Below are 20,794 nucleotides of genomic sequence, written 5' to 3' on the forward strand. Positions count from 1 at the left end.
TTCTGGTCATCCTTCTATTCCTTTCTCCCTCATGTGATTATCTAGCTTCCCCTTAAATGCATCCTCAACTATTCCTCGAGTTAGCGAGTTCCACATTCTAACCACTCTCTGGGTAAAGAAGTTTTGCCTGAATTGGATTTATTAGTGAGTGACTGTCATATTTAAGGCCCCTAGTTGGTTATGAAACACTTTTTTTTTAAAGATTGTAAAAGGTGCAATATAAACATTAAAAGGAAAATGAAAAGGGGGGGGTGTGGAAAGAGAAGAGTGAAAGGATCAGGCTCACTGTGGGGATAGTAGCAGCCACAGCTTCCTTCTGGACCAAAATGTTTGCAAATCTAACTGAGGGATCATGGGGAAACTGACAAGGAGCATCCTTTCTCAGTGAAGGTGACTGCTCATTTACAGCAGTGACTATTCACAGAAAATGGCAACAGAAAAAAAATTCACAGCAGATACTTATCAAGATGAAGGATTTTATTCTTTTAAAAGTTCCTAGCATCTGGTTACAACTTCACATTGCTTATTTTTGGCAGCAAATGGCCCATTTGTCTCAATGAAGTTATCAATAAATCAAAAATTTAAATACTCTGCATAAAAGGCTCATGACTAAATTCAAATTTCAAACTGCTCTAACAATACAAACAGATATCATAAAGAAATCATCTACCAGGACCCCCGCGGACAGAGGGGAACAGACACATTAAGTGTAACAGCACGCTCATTCTAGTGTTTGAAGGGAGAGGATTCAACAGCACATCTGGAGACAGAAATGCAGACTAGCTTGGATAGAAATCAAAATCCAAAAGCCTGACACAAGTAACTGCTGAGAGTTGGACTTGTATTAATTCTTACTAGCTGCACTTCCAGTAATATTTTTGTAAATTTAATGAACATATCCATTGGTGTGACCATTTAGAACATGGTTCTTATTGATGATATTGTTGAGTTTTGCTGTTTTGAGAGGTGTAGGTTGAGCCGTGGAGTGAGCAGCCATCCAGGTACTCACCAAGCTCCTTTGCATCTTGTGCTCCAGGTGCATGTGATTCTGAGGAGGAAGGGCCAGGCAGGCTCTAAAGAAAGAAAACAAAATCAATGTTACTGGTGACCACCGCCAGCTGTGTCTCAATGCAGACTCCATACCCCCAGTGACCACAGCCAGCCCTGTACTGATATGCTGCTTCTCACCTATTCAGATCCAAAACTGAGCAAGGTATCAGTGAATCCATTTGATGTAGACTATTAACACTAACCACTTGATATGCCCACTTGCCTTTGCCTGGCAGCAAAGGTGAAGGATGGTTCCTGCCCCTTTGATGAAGCCACTATGGACTGCATGGTGCTATATTGGGTGGCACTTTTACCCACAAGGCCTTCATGGGCTGGGAATTGGAGGTGGGGTGGGGGGGAACTCTCCAGTGGCTGGAGTCATACCTAGCACAAAGGAAGATGGTAGTGGATGTTGAAGGCCTCAGGAAACTGCTGCAGGAGTTCCTCAGGGCAGTGTCCTAGGCCCAACCATAAGAGATAGGAGCAGGAGTAGGCCATTCGGCCCTTTGAGCCTGCTCCACCATTCAATGAGATCATGGATGATCTGATTTTTACCTCAACTCCACTTTCCCGCCCTTTCCCCATATCGTTTGACTCCCTCGCTGATCAAAAATTTGTCTAACTCAGCCTTGAATGTATTCAATGACTCAGCCTCCATGGCTTTTTGGGGTAAAGAATGCCAAAGATTCACGACCCTCTGGGAGAAGAAATTCCTCCTCATTTCCGTCTTAAACGGGCGACCCCTTATTCTGAGACTATGCCCCTTAGTTTTAGATTCCCCCATGAGGGTTAACATCCTCTCCGCATCTACCTTATCGAGTCCCCTCAGAGTCTTGTATGTTTCAATAAGGTCTCCTCTCATTCTTCTAAATTCCAATGAGTATAGATCCAACCTAGTGAACCTTCTCTGAACTGCCTCCAATGCAAGTATGTCCCTCCTTAAATAAGGGCACCAGAACTGTCCGCAGTACTCCAGGTGTGGTCTCACCAGCACCTTGTACAGTTGCAGCGTGACTTCCCTGCTTTTATACTCCATCCCCCTAGAAATAAAGGCCAATATTCCATTTGCCTTCCGGATTACCTGCTGCACCTGTATGTTGACTTTTTGTGTTTCATGTATGAGGACACCCAGATCCCTCTGTACTGCAGCATTTTAGTATTTCTCCATTCAAATAATAATTTTGCTTTTTTGTTTTTCTTCCCAAAGTGGACGACTTCACATTTTCCCACACTATATTCCATCTGCCAAATTTTTGCCCATTCACTTAACCTGTCAACATCCCTTTGCAGACACTGTGTCCTCATCACAACTTGCTTTTCCACCTATCTTTATATCAGCAGCAAATTTGGCCACAAGGCACTGTTCCTTCATCCAAGTCATTGATATATATTGTAAATAGTTGAGGCCCCAGCACTGAGCCCTGCGGCACCCCACTAGTCACAGATTGCCATTTTGAAAATGACCCTTTTATTCCAACTCTGTTTTCTGTCAGTTAGCCAATCCTCTATCCGTGCCAGTATATTACCCCCAACACCATGAGCTCTTATCTTGTGCAATAATCTTATGTGGCACCTTATCGAATGCCTTTTGGAAATCCAAATATACTGCATCAATTGGTTCCCCTTCATCCACCCTGCCCGTTACTTCCTCAAAGAACTCTAATAAATTTGTCAGACATGATTTCCCTTTCATAAAACCATGTTGACTCTCCTTGATTTGTATTATGAGTCTCCAAATGTCCTGCTACTACTTCCTTAATAATGGATTCTAGCATTTTCCCAATGACAGATGTTAGGCTAACTGGTCTATAGTTACCTGCTTTCTGTCTCACTCCCTTCTTGAATAGGAGTGTTACGTTTGCGGTTTTCCAATCGGCTGGGACCTTTCCAGAATCTAGTGAATTCTGGAAGATTACAACCAATGCATCCACTATCTCTGTAGCCACTTCCTTTAAGACCCTCAGATGCAAGCCATCAGGTCCAGGGGGCTTGTCAGCCTTTAGACCATCTTCAGCTGCTTCATTAATGACCTTCCCTCCATCATAAGGTCAGAAATGGGGATATTTGCTGATGATTGCAGAGTGTCCTGTTCCATTCGCAACCCCTCAGATAATGAAGCAGTCCGAGCCCGCATGCAGCAAGACCTGGACAACATCCAGGCTTGGGCCGATAAGTGGCAAGTAACATTCGCGCCAGACAAGTGCCAGGCAATGACCATCTCCAACAAGAGAGGGTCTAACCACCTCCCCATGACATTCAACGGCATTACAATCGCCAAATCCTCCAGCATCACATCCTGGGGGTCACCATTGACCAGAAACTTAACTGGACCAGCCATATAAATACTGTGGCTACAAGAGCAGGTCAGAGGCTGGGTATTCTGCGACGAGTGACTCACCTCCTGAATCCCCAAAGCCCTTCCACCATCTACAAGGTACAAGTCAGGAGTGTGATGGAATACTCTCCACTTGCCTGGATGAGTGCAGCTCCAACAACACTCAAGAAGCTCAACACCGTCCAGGACAAAGCAGCCCGCTTGATTGGCACCCTATCCGCCAGCCTAAACATTCACTCCCTTCACCACCAGTGACACACTGCAGCCGTGGTGACCATCCACAGGATACACTGCAGCAACTCGCCAAGGCTTCTTTGACAGCCCGCGACGTCTACCACCTAGAAGGACAAAGGCAGCAGACGCATGGGAACACCACCACCTGCATGTTCCCCAAGTCACATACCATCCCAGCTGTTCCATCATCATTGCTGGGTCAAAATCCTGGAACTCCCTACTTAACAGCATTGTGGGAGAACCTTACCAGTGACGCCCACATCCCATGAACGAATAAAATAAAAGCACACCTCACATCTTAAATTCACTACTCCATTTCCCCCCCCAACAACCTCCCTCCAAAGCCTTTAGCTTCGCTGGGACAGGTAACTAGATTTTTCAAACATTCACCTGAGAATATTTTCAATGCAGGTCCTTTGCCTGAAAAGTGAGTTAATGACAGGAGTTCCATCTGGCACCAGTGGGGCCTTACAGAGGTAGCTGAGGATCGAGAGGACGCTGTGAAATGTTTGGAATTCTGGATCCAATTCTGTTCGGAATGTTATCCTTTGGCAGAGCTCAGTCAGGATCACTAGGTCCAGAATAAGAGGAGTGGCCAGCAAGGAATCCTAAATGGAACAAAGTTTGAACACACACCATTTAGGCATTCAATAGTTTTAGTAAGCAACACACCAGAATACTGAAGGAATTTGGGGAATGATAGCTGAACTAACTAAAATTTTCTAAAAATCTTGGGAATGAGAATTGTGCCTATTCGAGAAAGTGATCAGTAAATTAGCCTGGTCAGTTGTGGGTTCACGTCTAGAGTTCATAATACAGGATGAAATTAGTTAACCATGCATTGTAAACGTTAATCAGTGAGAGAGCAGGGAAAGTTGCACTTTGCTAATTTAAGTGAATTTTGAGAGGGGGGGGGGGGGGGGCGTGGAGAAAAGAAAGTTTATAAAAAGGAATATAGTGAATGTGGTATACATGGATTTTCAATGTGCCACTAGACTTATGAAAGTGAATGCACAAGCTATTAAAAGAAATGTAGTCAGAGGATGGCCAAGGGGCGAAAAGCAAAACTAGAAGTACAGGTAAAGAGATGCTTTTTGGATTTGCAGAGTGAGCAGCAGCATCTCCCAAGGACCTGTGTTGGAACCTTTGTCTCCATAATAAAAATGATTTGAACATAGGCACAAGATATTAAAGTTAGCTGCCGATACCAAATTAGGGACCACGGCAAATAGAAGAAAAATGTAGGAAGAGACAGACAGGTTAGTAGAGCAGGCAGATGTAGGTCAATGTAAAGACATATTGGGAAAAGGAGCAGTAAAAGGGAGAATGACTTGAGTAGAGGAACAGATCGAGGACATTCAGGTAGAAAAGGCCATAAATAGGCAAATGGGCCTCAAATACAAAACAAAAAAGGATGCTGAATTTGTATTGGTTAGAATACAGTTACAGTATTTTATGCAGTTCTAGACCCTTCCATTGGAGAATCAGGAAACAAGCGCCATAGGAAGGGTACATCAAGATACAGGCTTAATTGGGTCTACTGAATCAAAGGTTTAAGGGAGAAATCTAAATTTCAAAATTAGAGATGTTTTGAGGGGGTAAATCATGGAAGATATTTTCTCCTGGTTGGTGAAATTATGAGTAAAGGGCAGGAATATGGGATTAGCATTAACAGCAATAGCTGAACAGATAACAGTCACAATGGGCCAACTGGCCTCCTTCCGTGATTGTTTGAAACTCAGCTCCCATTATCTTGTACTTCTAGCTCTGCAGAGAGCATGGATATTCCTATGTACGTTGCTCTTTACAGTTAAGGATATTTATGGGGTCTGCATTAGTTAACAAAATATGGCAGTTACTAAATTTAAAAAGGTCGTGCAAGAGAATACAACTGTAACAAAGATCATTAATGCTAAAAAAAGCCAAAAACAAACAAACAATCTGCATCTTGTAATTTCTGGGAGGCATAAAGTCATGTAAATGAAGTGAAATGAAATTTGACTCATACCTCACAGGTGTTATGGAGGACTAGGGTGTTGGTACCACCCATCATAATCTCCGATGTATACTCATCCATCGCCCGCTTGCTATCTCCAACATATGGGACATACTTAATTACAACCTAAGGAAAGCACAAAGACATACAGTACATCAGGAAGTGCAAGTGTGAGAAAGAGCCATTTAGCCCACTAAAACTCATCTCTTTAGTAAAGAACTTTCCCAGCCTCTTATTCTTCAACTATTCTGCCTGGTAGATTATTCTAGGCATTTATAAAGTTTCTTCTGGTATCAGATCCAACTTTATATAAAAAAATATAAAGATTAGTTTATATTTATGACCCCTGGCCATACTATCCAGTCTCATTTTAAATCAATCAATCATTCAGGTTCCAAAAAACATCTTCCCAGTAGGCTGCAGAAATTTTATTTTTTTTTAAATTTAAGAAAGCCTCATCTCAGTTCAATCCCATTACACCTAGAATCAGTCCTCATCCAGTTTTATTGAAGCTTGGTTTAAAATGTTCTCCTGTCCTGAAGTGCAGTTCCACAGGCAGCAGTGGCCCTTTATTACCTTGTCCAAGTGGCAGCCTAGACAACAAACGTTAACAAGATACTGGACTATGGAGGACACCACAGCCAAGCATGACCCTGCCCTCACCCATGTCCACAGTGATCGGGAGCATCTCTTAGGCCATAGATCAACTACAGCATCAACCTGGCAAAGGAAAGCCTAAATGCAAAATAATTGCTCAAGCCAGTATCCAGAATAGGCAGCACTGAGGCAGGAGTAAGGCAGTAAAAATGAAGCACTAAAACAGGTGCAGACACATGAAATACCAAGCAGAAATAAAAATTTATAAATACAACATTACCTTTATAAATGATCATCTCAAGTGCTTCACAATTATTAAATTGTTAAGTGCAGCATGGTACTTGCAGATGGATAAACTACACCATAACAGCAAGACAGAATCGGACCACAATTGGGGGAGGGAGAAGGAAAAGGAAGCCCCTCTCCCCAGTACTTACACAGTGATCTGGCTTCTCAGATGGTTTATACAAGATGGGATTGGATTGAACCATATCATCAACGACATTACTCTTTGAGATCTCTTTTGATCTGAACTGTTGTGGAGCAGAGAGATTCTTCCCATCGTTATTGCCCAAGTGATTGTAACTGACGATAGAGACTGTCTGCAAGAAGCAGAGGAAGAATATGCAGAGTACTGTCACACATTTCTTTCAAGTTAACCAGTCAGCCTTTATCTACACTCCTAAAATTAATGCTATAGCAAAATGCATCTCTGGAATCTATCTTGTACAAGCCAATTGTTGCAATCTGGGGTACAATGGGCAACAAAAACTGGCAAGCAACCAAGTCAGTCTAAAAACTGGCTGAGAGCCATCTACTGTTTTGAGCAGTATGTCACGGCTAATAACGGAAACTGCTCTACACATTAGACACACCATATGGGGCCAGTATATGAATGCAGTGATCAGACAATATTTAAACAAGAACATACTCTATGTTCCCTATGCCATTACAATAATTCTACCATACCCTGCCCAGGTTCTCTGATCAATGTATTATCCAGTAATTACAGTCACAAAAATTGAAATACTAACACCAGCAACTTTCTAAAACTAAGCAGAATATAAAATTACAGAGCATGGTTTAAAAAAAAAATCAGGATTCAAACCATCTGTGCTTCACTGTTTCCACCAGGCAAAATTCCAGAATAAATGACAGCCTTATCATCAGTTACCAACATCTAGGTTGATATTTTTCTTCCCTGCCATCTTTTCTTCCTTTTTAAAAAGGTGGTGACTTTTTGTTGGGATACAGTTCTACAAGCACTGGGAGCCTTGGGCACTTTCCTAAGTGGCCACTCTTGCATGGTCATGGTCCACACATCACAACCAAGTCATATCCTGCCTTCATCTGATAAGACACACACACACTCCCACAGAAGTCACTGGATAGCAAACAGGAACAAGGGAACTATTGCTGATTGTTTCTCTTCCTACTCTGCCCTAGCCTAAGGACACTCAGGTCAGTTTTAACACCCCAAACTTCTGCCTGCGTACAAACCAGAGATCAAACTTGTGACTCAGAATCACAGAAAGGTTACATAAGGAAGGAGGCCATTCGGCCCATCGAGTCCGTGTCGGCTCGATGCACAAGCAATCCAGCTAGTCCCATTCCCCCGCCCTATCCCCGTAGCCCTGCACATTTTTTTGTTTCAAGTACTGATCTAGTTCCCTTCTGAAGTCTGCCATGATTAAGTCTGCCTCTACCACTCCCTCGGGCAGTGCATTCCAAATCCCAACCACTCGCTGGGTAAGAAAGTTTTTCCTCATGGCACCTTTGGTTCTTTTGCCAATCACCTTAAATCTAGGCGCTCTGGTTCTTGACCCTTCCGCCAATGGGAACAGTTTCTCCCTGTCTAGACTCATGATTTTGAATACCTCGATCAAATCTCCTCTCAACCTTCACCTCTGTGCAAAGGAGAACAATCCCAGCTTCTCCAGTCTATCCATGTAATTTAAGTCCCTCATCCCTGGAATCATTCTAGTAAATCTCCTCTGCACCCTCTCTAAGGTCTTCACATCCTTCCTAAAGTACGGTGCCCAGAACTGGACACAATATTCCAATTGTGGCCCAACCAGTGTTTCATAAAAAGGATCATCAGATACATCAAATTCCAAAACACAGTAATGTGCAATGACAGGAAGGCAGAACATATTAAAGAGCTCCTCACCTTTAGCCCAGCATTGATGAGGAAGTCTACAAGAACAGATTTGATTTTAGTCTGACCAGATTTGAAGTCATCACCCCCAATGAACACCTTATGTTTAATGGCAAGATCAACAGCTCCTGGTACAAAGGTGTTCTGTGGAGATCCATTGATATAGGCACAGCCCTCCAAAATGCTGGCCACTGCAAACATGGACGATGGCGATACCTCCCCTCCACACTGCAAGGGGATGAAGAAACAAAAAAAGTGACTACAAAGCTACACAATAACTAATTAGCATCACAGAGCAGGACATTCCGACACTCAACTCTTTACTTCATGGGTTTCGAGAGGCAGCCTGGTAAGATGGCCAAGAACTCCCTTCATTGGAAGTCGGTGCCCTATTTGTTAGAGAGCCCGCACAATGCCCAGCCAGTGATTATTATTTATCTGAAATGTATCTATTTGACAAATTGTGCTTCTAAGGATTTGGCACATTACCTCAATTGTCTTCATTAGATTATCTGCTGTGTCATTTACTCCACAAATGACATCACAAAAGCGTTCTGTATTTGCTGTCCACAGAACAATCACTTTGTTGACCCCACTCTTTGCTTTGAAGTCCCGGATGTCCTTTCTAATTTGCTGTATCTGGGAAGAGAAATATAAAATTTTGCTTGAGGCATTTTATTGTTTGAAACTTCTGAAAAACAATTCTCATTGCCAAAAGGTCCACCTCCCCTTCTAATTCTCCCCCACCAGTTCCCAAAACAGTTGCCTTCTATGGGGGCATGGTTCAACAGGCACTGGGCACCCTCCAGAGTTCTCAAATGGCCACTCATGTACTCTTCTCTGCAGGCTGTTTGACTGTGGAGGGCAACAGATATGCCCAATCTGATGCCCACACACACATTCACTGTCAGGAGTCACTGGATAGTAAACAGATGCAGAAAGCCTGGCTGAGTTCCTCCTTTGCCTAACCCAGAAGCACCCAGACCAGCTGTAGCACCAAGTGGTACCCTAGCAGAGACTAGCCAACTCTGCCTCTTCTGTAAGAGAGATTACCATCCAAGAGAAAACATTTTAAAACACTGATAGCAAGGGTACGCAGTAAATGACCCATTACCCATTCCACCCACTCCAACAATCTCTGGAAGAGCACAACTCTGGATGGAGTCAACCGTACCCAGCAACAAACATTTCTGTACCTGCTCCTTTTTTGAACCTCGCATCACGTTATCTGCCCTGTCCTCCTGATTGGCTGCAATGAATTCTGGAATGTAAACAGAAGGTCGAGGGTGCAGCTTCCTCATGTGAGGTTTCAGCTGTTCCTGAAGCTGCCAGTCTAGAACCTGAGCCCGCTCCATGGCATCCGAGAGGTTCATGGAGGAGATATCCCAGCCTGGAAAATAGCACAAGTCTCAAACTTAATGCCAAAGTTCAGTGAGGAAAAATAAAGTTACATTTATATAGTACCTTTCACATTCTCAGGACATCAAGACTAATGAATTGCTTCTGAAGTGTCGCACTTACACAAATTCAGCAGGCGATTTGTACATGGCAAAGTTCCACAAACATGAATGCCCAGTTAATCTGTTTGGTGCTGTTGGCTAAGGATAAATACTGGCCAGGATACTGGGAGAACGTCCTGTTCTTCAAATAGTGCCAAGAGATCTTTTACATCTGTCCACCCAAGGTTGCAGATGGGGCCTTGGATTAATGTCTGATCCAAAAAACAATGCAGCACTCCCTTGGTACTGCACTGTTGTGTCAGCCCAAGTAAAATGTTTACATCCTGGAGAGGGCCTTGTGCCCATGACCTGACTTAGAGGCAAACGCGCACCACTGGGCCAAAGTGATACCAATTTCTAATGCATCACACCGGTACTAGCTCACAGATATCACAAGCAGTGAAACAAACATGTCTGCTAAACAAAGTTAGACCCACATGGGCAGCAGACAGCATCCGCGTCAGCTATGATTTCTGGCTGGGGATGGAGGGTACTAGGAACATACAGAATAAACTAGTGTTTTGTAGCTTTTATTACAATTAGATCTAGGAAAACTGGGGTGACCTAACAGAATTTGTATTTTCACCCCCAGGGTTTCTGATAATGGCTGCCCTTAGAGCTAGCATGATACCTACCATCAAACACAATGTCATTTGGATTCACCATGGGCAGTAGATCCTTGAAGGGCACATAAACGTCACCAGCAGGACCAGTCCCCAGACACACAGTGGAGGCTTGAAATAAGGATCCATAGTAATTGGCAACCTGTGTTTTTTTTTTGGGGGGGGGGGGGGGGGGTGTGGAGGGAGGAAAGAAAGCAAAAGTGAAAAAGAGGAAACAGTTGAATAATCTGCAGTCAACTTTTAAAAAAAACAAACATACACCTTCTGAACACACACTAAATCAGGCAGAGGCTGGGAGTACAGGGGAAGGGGCTTTACAGCATTACATAGAATTTACAGCACATTCTTTGCCAGTATTTATCCTCCACGAGCCTCCTCCCACTCTTTTAGGAAGATAGAGGGAAAAAAGTAGGATTTCCCTCCTTACCCAAGATATTGACTCTCGAAAGCAAACTTCCATAGGTCTGATGATATTTGCCCCTTGGTGGCCCAAGACAAAAGTGTTGACAGGATATTGGACTTTGGGAAGCATCATAAAAGGAGTCTGATCCAGTCATCACTTGATGTCCACAAAGGCACTTTCCAACAGGGAACCATTCATAAAGAACAGCAACCCTGGCCGACTTTCTGCTCCCTAACCACAAAGTATTGTAATATCCTAACTGCTGCTCTAGCTCACTCTGTACAGACCAAGGATCAAAGCTCAGGCCTTCTGTTTGTTTATGTGGCTTAGTGTTTTACTGGATGGCACTTTACCTAAGTAACAGCAATGCTTTCTTAAAAAAAATATATAAAAGGATTTATTCAAGAACAAAAACTACAGGTTTCTTGACATACCCTAACCAATTCTGAGTATAATTAGCTAATCGATTCCCTAATGCTGCATCTTAATTGTTACCTCACACACTGCACTGGCGCTATATCAATGCAAGTTCTTTTCTTTCTGCAAACAGTCATAATACCAGGTGCAAAAAGAACAAAGTCCTATTGATTTAATGCCTTTTCAGTGATGAGTTTGCTGCTCTAGCTTTTGAGTTTGCTAGCTTTAAGCAGAGCTTGGAGAGAGTTGAGTGAATCTACTAAACAGAATGACGACAGGAATTTGCGAGGGGGAAGTAAGTGCTAAGTAATTTAAACCAAGGGGCACCAGTAAATAAATAAAAATCAGTAATTAATTAGATCTAAGGGGATAAAATTAACTCGAGGATACCAACATTAAAGGGATCTGAATTGCATTAAATAAAAATCTGGTATACATAAATTATAAAAAAGGAGTTAAGGGGATACTAAAATTAAGAAGTTAATAATTCAAAATCATGAATGGTTTGGATTAAATAAGGAGAAACTGCTTCCAGTGGCAGAAGTGTTGGTAATCACAGAACAGAGATTTAAGGCGATCGGCAAAAGGACCAGGAGAGATTTTTTTTTAAAAATATAAAATGCAGCGAGTTATAATGATCTGGAATGCACAGCTTGAAAGGGTGATGGAGGCAGATTCAATAGTAACCTTCAAAAGGGAATTGGATAAATACTTAAAGGGAAAACATTTACTGGGCTATGGGAAAAGAGCAGAGGAATGGGACTAATTGAATAGCTCTTTGAAAGAGGCACGATGGACCCAATGGCAACCTCCTGTGCTGTATCTACTATGGTATATAGGAACACAGCTGCAGTCTGTTCAATCTATCAGTGCTCACTAGTTTAGGATCTGAGGAGCTCTTCTGTGCTAATATTTGAAACCCGAATCTATTAAGGCACTTCCAAATCCTCCCGTCCCACTCCAAAATCTACCTACATCCCTGGAAGGAACAAGCAGTAAGATCAAGTGTTGGAAGAAGCAACAGACCTTCTTTCCCGTCTTAGTCATCCAGAAAAGTCCCAACTTATTGGCCAGAACTGCTGCAGTAACCGTGGTTCCGTTATTACCACCCCATCCGACCAGCATCACGCCGAGTTTTGGCACCTTTCTCTCTGTACGGAAGGTGAACTTGGTAGAACATGGTTTCACCTAGTCAGAGCCCAACACAAACACAAATCATTTACAAACAAAATCCTAAACCATCATTTACCTCAAGGCATCACCTGGGGAGTAACAGAAGCTTGACAGCTGGCCTTGCAATGGAGTTCAGAGTCAACATTTGCCCCTCCTGGAGACAATTCAACTCTAGAAGGAAGGCTCAACTAAGTTGACGCAGCAACTGCGTGCAAGCTTCTTTCACTACCTGCCTAGGTGAGCAGGAATGAAAGTACGGCCTCGGATGAAAATAAATACACTAGTATGAGGGTATAGCAAACCCAGATACCATTGCAAACAAGCAGACATACCAACTGAGGTGGGAGGGGAAACCCAGATAACATTCACAGAGGAAAGAAGGGTCCTTTATGAAATCCAGCTAACATTGAAGGGGTACAAAAAGGACCCATAAAAAAATTATAGATATCCCACATTCTGTACGTGTAAATAATTATAACCATTGCACACCTTAGGGGAGGGAGGGGGGAGAAGATCCACAACAATTCCAGGTAACATTTTATACATGGCAGGAGGAACCCGAAGAACTAAGCTAAACATGTGAACTGGCGTTCCTACCAAGCCGAGCCAACATTACCCAAATTGTGCACTGGGAAGGTGGAATGTCAATGCAATCAAGGAATATTTCCCTAGTAATGTGCATTCATCTGATGAGACCACTCATAATCGAAGGGCTCCCCAATAATGCTTAAATACTAGAAATATTGCAGAAAAAATCTCACCCATTGCTACCATAACATAGTCAGACACGGTTTATGATCCTGTCACCTTAACGTTCGGGATCGAACTGCTTTATTTTACCTAGAAATGTCACAAGCAGCATTAACCACAACAGGACAGGTGTTTAATAAGTTAAAACCAGCCTTACTATAACAGGAAAATAGAACATTGAACCACCATTTGGTTTGTAGCACCATTATGCAAAGAAACACTGATCTAAAAACATCCAAGCTGTTCCTTGAGTGGCTCTTCACTGCTGATCATTTCCTGTTTTGGTCAAAACCTTAAATCACTAAAAGAATGGCTTCTGTTTAATGGACTGCCTGTGCAGGGGAAGCAAAGTCCGGTCTTCCCTTAAACTGAAGAAAATCTCCATTACATCTTCACTGGATAGGCCATTACACGTGAATTTAAAACAAAGTGCTAATCTTGAGTTCCCATGTTCCTATGGGGTGAACAAGACAATACACAGATCCATCTATTCATTTTGGGGATGAAGCCACTTCCCAGAGGGAAGTAATTTCATATATATAACTAACTCCCATGTGTCTGAAGTATTAAATAAAGTTTGCAGAGACACTATAGGGTTATGCTTGGAACAAGCTATTGATATGCCATCAAAAGCAAGTAAAATCAAAGGACATCCAAGAGGCACTACCTGGATGATTAATTACATCTTTATCTAATGGGAAAGGACTGCTTTGATCTTGGGCAGTCAAAGAAGCTGGCCACTTCCAAAGGAAGCAGTCATAGGACATTTAATTCCCAGTCGGTGTCCACACTATACTAATGGAAGGACTCAGTGGAGCTGAAACAACCACAGTACATTCAAAGGTTCAGTTTAAAAATATCCAAAATGCACACTAACATTTTGGACTATTATTTTCAGAATAGTTTAGGTAAACTACTACACAAGTCAAGCATTGTATTGCTGATTTGCTATAACTGTTACACCTGTGTAATTAAAGTTCATGTAAATAAATGCAATGTTCAGTTCCAGCTGAGTACCAACAGTTTAGCAGTGTGGTATTCTCCATCTTTTGAGTGGACAACCTGTGCAATACCATGGCAAAAGGGCAATGGTGAGTCTTATGGCTCACTACTCCCCTTCACAGAATGCACAAGGTTGTAAATTTAAGACCAGAGATGCAGGTCTGTTTGCAGAAAATGCCTATTGCTGTGAAAATGAAGAGGCTGAGAAGGGAGGCCAAATGTTAACAGTCTGCACAACAGCCACCATGCAATGGCTGGTTCAAATAATAAATCTCAGCAATTTTCTGTCATCACTTTCCCTTCTCCCCAATGTTACATCTTTCCCAGATAAGGGAGAGGGGTAACAAACTCTTCAATATTTCCTTCTCATGCACATGATCTGAGTTTTGTTCAAGTCTTCCATGTTAGTTGAGATCAGAATCTGCCCAACAGGGACAAGCAGGCATAAACCATTTCCTTAAACTGCAGGGCTATGGGGAAAGAGCAGGGGGGAGTGGGACTAATTGGATAGCTCTTTCAAACAGCCGGCACAGGCATGATGGGACGAATAGCCTCCTCCTGTGCTGTACGATTCTACTCCAAAACAGCATGCTGCAAATTCAAACCTCTAGCACAGTAATATTTAACACCCTCACCCAGTAACACACTGGATTTCCAGACAATTCTTCCACTTGTTGAGATCACGAGGATCACACTGAAAAAGAAAAGTGTTTATCTGATCCTCAGACTAATATCAGCATTGTCGGTGATATACTAATGTAGTTAGACTATCAAGAGACAAACAGACAATATCCACATCACATTCTCGATGATGTATTCTTAAGTCTGGTTTTAGGTTAAGGTGCTATATACAAAGAATTGGTTTATGCTAAAACATCACCATGTTGACACGTTCTCTCGATGGGGCACAGTTCCAGGGGTGCCTGTAGCTTTCTAGTACCTAACCCAAGTGACCACTCTTAGTGGTCAAACCTTGACAATAAACAGTCAGGATTTTCAACTATGGGAGCATCACAACTGAGCTCCATCCCATCTTCACCCAACTTCCAAATAAGTGCACTTACCAGCAAGGGGTCACTGGATAGTGATCAGGAGTGGGAATCCTGACTAATTTCCCTTCCCCTAACCAAGAGAGGCAAACACAAATTCAAGTGTTCTGCAAAAATCTATGAGATCCCTGCTGCTTGTTCTCACAGCAAGACCAACTCCAACTCTGCCCTTTACAGCATTTGAGAAAGCAAATAAGGACATGAGCAAGAAAGAGGCAGCCAGCTAGTGTGCCAGATTTCAGAGACACAGGATGCAAGGGATTGGGGTGGGAAGGCAGGGACTGGATAAAAGCAAACCAAAACATGTTAATCACCAACCCCTGTAAAGGCTGGACTCATTTTCTTCTGGGCCAGGGAAGGGAAAGGGTGGAAAGAAAGTGACAAAAATGGGCCACATATACATGGAACCACATGGGCCATCAATTTTACTGCAAGAATCAAAAGGAACAAATACCATCTGAAAATGAATAGCACCCAAGAGGAGATTTCATTGTTCTATCACAGATCCCTTCAAGTTCCTCATAGCCAAGTCTTATCACATGATGTGCAATGGCTGCTATTGCATCTAGTCTCATGTGCACGAGATTGAATCTGGCACTTAATAGCTCTAGACATTACTGATGCTGAGTAAGCACCAGAATCTGCTCTCTGATCCTAACAGCACAGTATTACCCATTTGAATTCGCACAGCTGAGAACTTTAGTTACTAACTGAATCTTATGTACAGGTGTACAGCATACTTACAGTGCAGGACATTGCCACGCTGCTCACCTTTCTGGCACTATCCATTTCACCAGCAATTACACAATCAGAAAACAGAACACCTTACCTTCATTGCTCCATTCTCTTCATAGACCTGTGTAGTCTGGTAGGGATACACTGCCTCAATACAATCCTTAGTGTAGGTCACATCTGGGCTCTCAATAATAAACGTCTCAGCCATCCTTCTTAACTGTAGTGAGGGGGGGGGGGTGCCTAAAAAAGAAATAGGTAAGTGAAAAGGGTTTGGGGAAAAGAAAGAAAACAAGAAAGACAAAAACAGAATTTAAACAGCAGAAACTGGTATGTAGCAACAACACAACCCAGTTCGCCAGTTAATACTTCATGCTAGGACCAGCTCCCATTTTTTTTTGGTATTTCTGAAAAGTATAGCTGTCACAAACAAGTGAATGACATGCAAAGCAGGAATCAAGGTAGTGGTGTCCCATCGGCTGGAGTACAGCGCCCCTGCTGGTTTTCAAGCATCTAATCCAAGTCCTGGGTTTACTCAAGCATGCGAGTTCCTGATATCAGCCATTGCTGTTGGACGGCTCCAGATTTAGAGTTAAAATGAGACTGCTCCTACATGTCTTCTAGCAGTTGGCTAGAAGAGCAGTATTAGGAGAAGATCTGCAAGCAGGTCACCTGCCTGTCCTCTTGCTTAGAGCATGGCCCCGCAGGACTGTTAGTGAGGTTGGAAAGAGAGAAATAAAGAAAATGTTTTCCAGACCTTTCATTTTCCTCATGATCTTTCACTCCTTGTTCAGATCACACATCAAATGTTCTGCTCTTTCATTCCTGGAGCCATGTCTCTGCACCAGGCTCTTTTTAAAAGAGAGATTTAGTTTTATTGTACACCTTTGTGCGCAAGCAGCAGCCCATCCAGAGCTCCAATGATGTCTTTAGTTTACCTCAGTTTTAAGCAGCGCGCAGATTACTAACATGCTTTAAGTGCTATTAATCTGCTACTGCCCACTGCTCTCCTCTGACAGCATCTCAGGGTTGCATGGCAAATGTAGTGATGGTAAACCATAGTACACATAATCCCAACACTTAAAACATAGAAACATAGAAAATAGGAGCAAGAGTAGGCCATTCAGCCCTTTGGGCCTGCTCCGCCATTCAAAATGATCATGGCTGATCGTCTAACTCAGTACCCTGTTCCCGCTTTTTCCCCATATCCCTTGATCCCTTTAGCATTAAGAAATATATCTATCTCCTTCTTGAATACATCAAATGACTTGGCCTCCACTGCCTTCTGTGGTAGAGAATTCCACAGGTTCACCAACCTCTGAGTGAAGAAATTTCTCCTCATCTCAGTTTTAAATGGCATATCCCGTATCCTGAGACTGTGACCCCTGGTTATAGATTCCCCATCCATCGGGAACATCCTCCCTGCATCTAGTCTGTCTAGTCCTGTTAGAATTTTATATGTTTCGATGAGATCATCTCTCACTTGTGCAACTACGCTTATCTAGAGAGCCGTAAGGCTCTGGATACATGGCACCAATAAAGACCATTGTGTAGTGCAAATCCAATATGGAGATACACTACAGATCAACATGATGTGGTCTTGAACATTTAAAAATTCTTTAGGTCAGCTATCCAGTTATTCTGGATTCTACTGTGTCACTTAGAAGTTAGGTGATCATTTATGAAATTTAGCATCAGTTCCCTAGATTATATCCCAACTGTTACACAAAAGTACATGGCAGAGACTATCCAAAGAATTTTTATATATAAAAATTGAAGTTATGCACATCTCACTGACCCTTCACACCATGCAAATGTATGATAGGGAAAAGAGGCACTCAGGCTTGCTGCGCAATGAAATACTTCATTGGCTGGAAAACACTTTGGGACGTGCGGAGGTTGTGAAAGGTGCTATATAAATGCAAGTGTCTTTCTTTTTTTTGGGGAGGGAGGGGGTGGTGGAGGGAAGATATGAGAAAAAAAAATCGTAAGCCCCCCCAATTTACATTTTTGAAATTCCTACAGACCCCACTCAGAGGTGGGCCACAGGAATAGGCCATTCAAACAGATCACAGCTGATCTGTACCTCAATTCCATTTACCCACCATTGCTCCATATCCATCAATACCCTTACCCAACAAAAATCTATCAATCTCAGACTAGAAAGCTCCAATTGACCACCAGTATCCACAGCCTTTTGAAGGAGAGTTCCAGATTTCCACTACCCTTTGAAGAAAAGTGTTTCCTGATTTCATTCCTGGTCCAACTCTAATTTTATTAAGCCCCTTGTTCTGGACTCCCTCGGAAAAAAAATTGCAATTATATAGCAATAAAAATACTTTTAAAGTGTAATCTGTTGTAATGTAGGAAATGCAACAGCTCACAAACAGCAATGAGATAATGACCAGATAATCTGTTTTAGTAATGCTGGTTGAAGGATAAATATTGGCCCAGGACACCAAGAGAACTCACCACTCCTCTTCAAAATAGTGCCATTGAGAACTTTGACATCCACCCAAGGGGGCAGACAGGGCCTCGGTTTAACTTCGCATCCGAAAGACGATGACTCCAATTGCACAGCGCTCCCTCGGCACTGCATTGGGAGTGTCAGCCTGGATTACGGGCTCAAACCCACAAACTGTGACTCAGAGGCAAGTGTGCTACCCACTGAATCACGGCTGTTACCAGGGGAAACAGTTTCTCTCTATCTAGCCTATCAAATCCCTTTATCATTTTAAACATGTTGATCAGATCACCTCTCAACCTGCTAAACTCAAGGGAACTGTGCACAGTTCTGGTCTCCATATTATAAAAAGGATATAGAGGCACTGGAGAAGGTGCAAAAAAGATTCACAAGGCTGATACCAGAACCGAGAGGTTATAATGATCAGGAAAGGTTGAGGCTCTTTCCTCTCGAAAGGAGACTGAGGGATGATCTGATACAGGTCTTTAAGATTGTGAAAGGGGTTAGATAAGCCGTTCCTTCATTGTCGCTGGGTCAAAATCCTGGAACTCCCTTCCTAACAGCACTGTGGGAGAACCGTCACCACACGGACTGCAGCGGTTCAAGAAGGCGGCTCACCACCACCTTCTCGAGGGCAATTAGGGATGGGCAATAAATGCTGGCCTCGCCAGTGACGCCCACATCTCGTGAACGAATAAAAAAAAGAAACATCTTTTCTATGTTTACCCTATGGGGGAGATCAGAACTAGGGGCCATAAGTAGAAGATAATCACCAATAAATCCAATAGGGAATTCAGGAGAAACTTCTTTACTCAGAGTGGTTAGGATAAGGAACTCACTTCCACAAGTAGTTGAGGCAAACAGCATAGATGCATTTAAAGGGAAGTTGGATAAACATGTGAGAGAAAGGAATAGAAGGATATGCAGCTAGGGTGAGATGAAGGAGCGACGAAGCTCGTGTGGAGCATAAACACCAACATAGACCAGTTAGGCAGAATGGCCTGTTTCTGTGCTGTAGACGTAATGTAATACTAGCCAAGTTTATTCAACCTGTCCTCATAATTTAACCCTTTAAGCCCCAGTGTCATTCTGCACCACCCCAGCCGAGGCCGGTCTCACCCCCAGCGCTGGGTCTCCGGATTTGGCGGGAAGTCCAGGTGCGAAGCGCCGTTTCCACTCGAATTTTCAAAGCTGCCAACAGCCCGCGCACGAGATCCAGGCGCATGCGCACTCTCCCCCCTCCCGTCCACGAGGACTTCTGCGCATGCCCACTGGCACCGCTGTTACCAGCCCGATCCCAACCAGCGCCGCCCATTGGGACACAGACGTCTGTTTTCGAAAGATCGCCGGGCAGGTTCCCTTAGCCCGCTGACACGGATCGGAGCGGCCTCGCTTATAACGGGAACACACGCCTTTACCCCCCCCCCTCCCCCCTCCCCCGGGAGTGAACTGTCAGGGGCCCCTGAGGGGAACTGCCCCCTTCTCCCCAATCATCCCCATCGCCCCGGTCTCCGGCTCGGGTATTACCAATGTCTCCGTGTCTCTGCCGTCGTCGGTTTGCTCGCTCCGCGGCCTGTATTTTATTTTGGACTAGCTGCCTTTAGCCTCGGTCTCTCCGTGTCTCGCTGCTCCGGCCTGGCCCCGCCTCACTGACTGCGTGGTCGCCGCTTCGCTCCTTTTTAAAAAAAACGTCAGACACCGGCTGCCAGCGTTATCGAGAGGACCAATCAGCGCGGAGAATGAGCGGAGCCCGCGATTAGCGCACTTAAAGGGGCAGTGACCTCCATCTTTTCTGCCTTGCAAGCAAGTAAACACGCAGAGGAGGAATGGCTCAACAACAGAGGGTAAACATCGTGCTTTAAAGGGAGGGGCAGAGTTAGTTGTGATTTTCCAAGCCCAACCTCAGTGCCTGTAATCTGATCCAGCAAAAACCCTCTAAAAATTGCCGAAGACTTAGGTCTAACTGATGGGGGTTTAATTTATAACCAGCCAGACAATGACAAAAACTCGTAGTAATAAAAAAAAGGGGACAAAATTAAAACAGAGCATTCTAGAAATACTGGAAATTTCCATCATCTTTGCCGTCAGTTTGCACCATATTTACATATATTTTGTATTTCAACACACTGCTTCTAATGATGCTTAGTAACATTATATTAAATATATAATCATACAGGTACATTTTAGAACTACTGTTTAGTTAGGAATGTGGGAGACCACCTGAATCATTGATATTTCCATTTTACCTGTCTTGGAGTGACTATTGACTACGACCTTCATCGCACTATTGACGACGCCTGAGTTTGGGATTA

The 20,794-nt window shown here is 43.3% G+C and overlaps 1 protein-coding gene across 3 annotated transcripts; it reads right to left on the minus strand.

Moving 5' to 3' along the window:
* Nucleotides 1-459: 459 nt before the first annotated feature.
* Nucleotides 460-20,158, minus strand: LOC137299655 (inositol-3-phosphate synthase 1-A-like). 3 transcript variants are annotated; one of them, XM_067968576.1, is made up of 12 exons: nt 20,010-20,158; nt 16,776-16,869; nt 16,116-16,261; nt 12,339-12,500; nt 10,505-10,634; nt 9,567-9,760; nt 8,860-9,009; nt 8,383-8,598; nt 6,650-6,814; nt 5,628-5,741; nt 4,010-4,227; nt 460-1,073 (listed from the first exon to the last, which is right to left on the minus strand). In XM_067968576.1, the coding sequence occupies exons 2-12, from the start codon at nt 16,789-16,791 to the stop codon at nt 887-889; spliced, it is 1,698 nt and encodes a 565-aa protein (XP_067824677.1). In that variant the 5' UTR covers nt 16,792-16,869; nt 20,010-20,158; the 3' UTR covers nt 460-886. The 3 variants fall into 3 exon arrangements, with proteins under 3 accessions (XP_067824677.1, XP_067824678.1, XP_067824679.1); XM_067968577.1 differs by lacking the exon at nt 16,776-16,869 and having other exon boundaries at nt 20,010-20,156; XM_067968578.1 differs by lacking the exons at nt 16,116-16,261; nt 16,776-16,869; nt 20,010-20,158 and adding exons at nt 13,247-13,325; nt 14,873-15,402.
* Between the last annotated feature and the right edge of the window lie 636 nt (nt 20,159-20,794).

The sequence above is a fragment of the Heptranchias perlo genome, chromosome 29, assembly GCF_035084215.1.
Source record: "Heptranchias perlo isolate sHepPer1 chromosome 29, sHepPer1.hap1, whole genome shotgun sequence".
Taxonomy (NCBI): domain Eukaryota; kingdom Metazoa; phylum Chordata; class Chondrichthyes; order Hexanchiformes; family Hexanchidae; genus Heptranchias; species Heptranchias perlo.

What these genes read in the sequence shown, in the direction of transcription:
- LOC137299655 (XM_067968576.1), bottom strand. An exon ending in TGACTAAGACGGGAAAGAAG is followed by an intron (nt 10,635 to 12,338) that starts GTCTGTTGCTTC and finishes AAAAAAACACAG; the next exon opens with GTTGCCAATTACTATGGATC. An exon ending in ATCTAATGAAGACAATTGAG is followed by an intron (nt 8,599 to 8,859) that starts GTAATGTGCCAA and finishes ATCCCCTTGCAG; the next exon opens with TGTGGAGGGGAGGTATCGCC.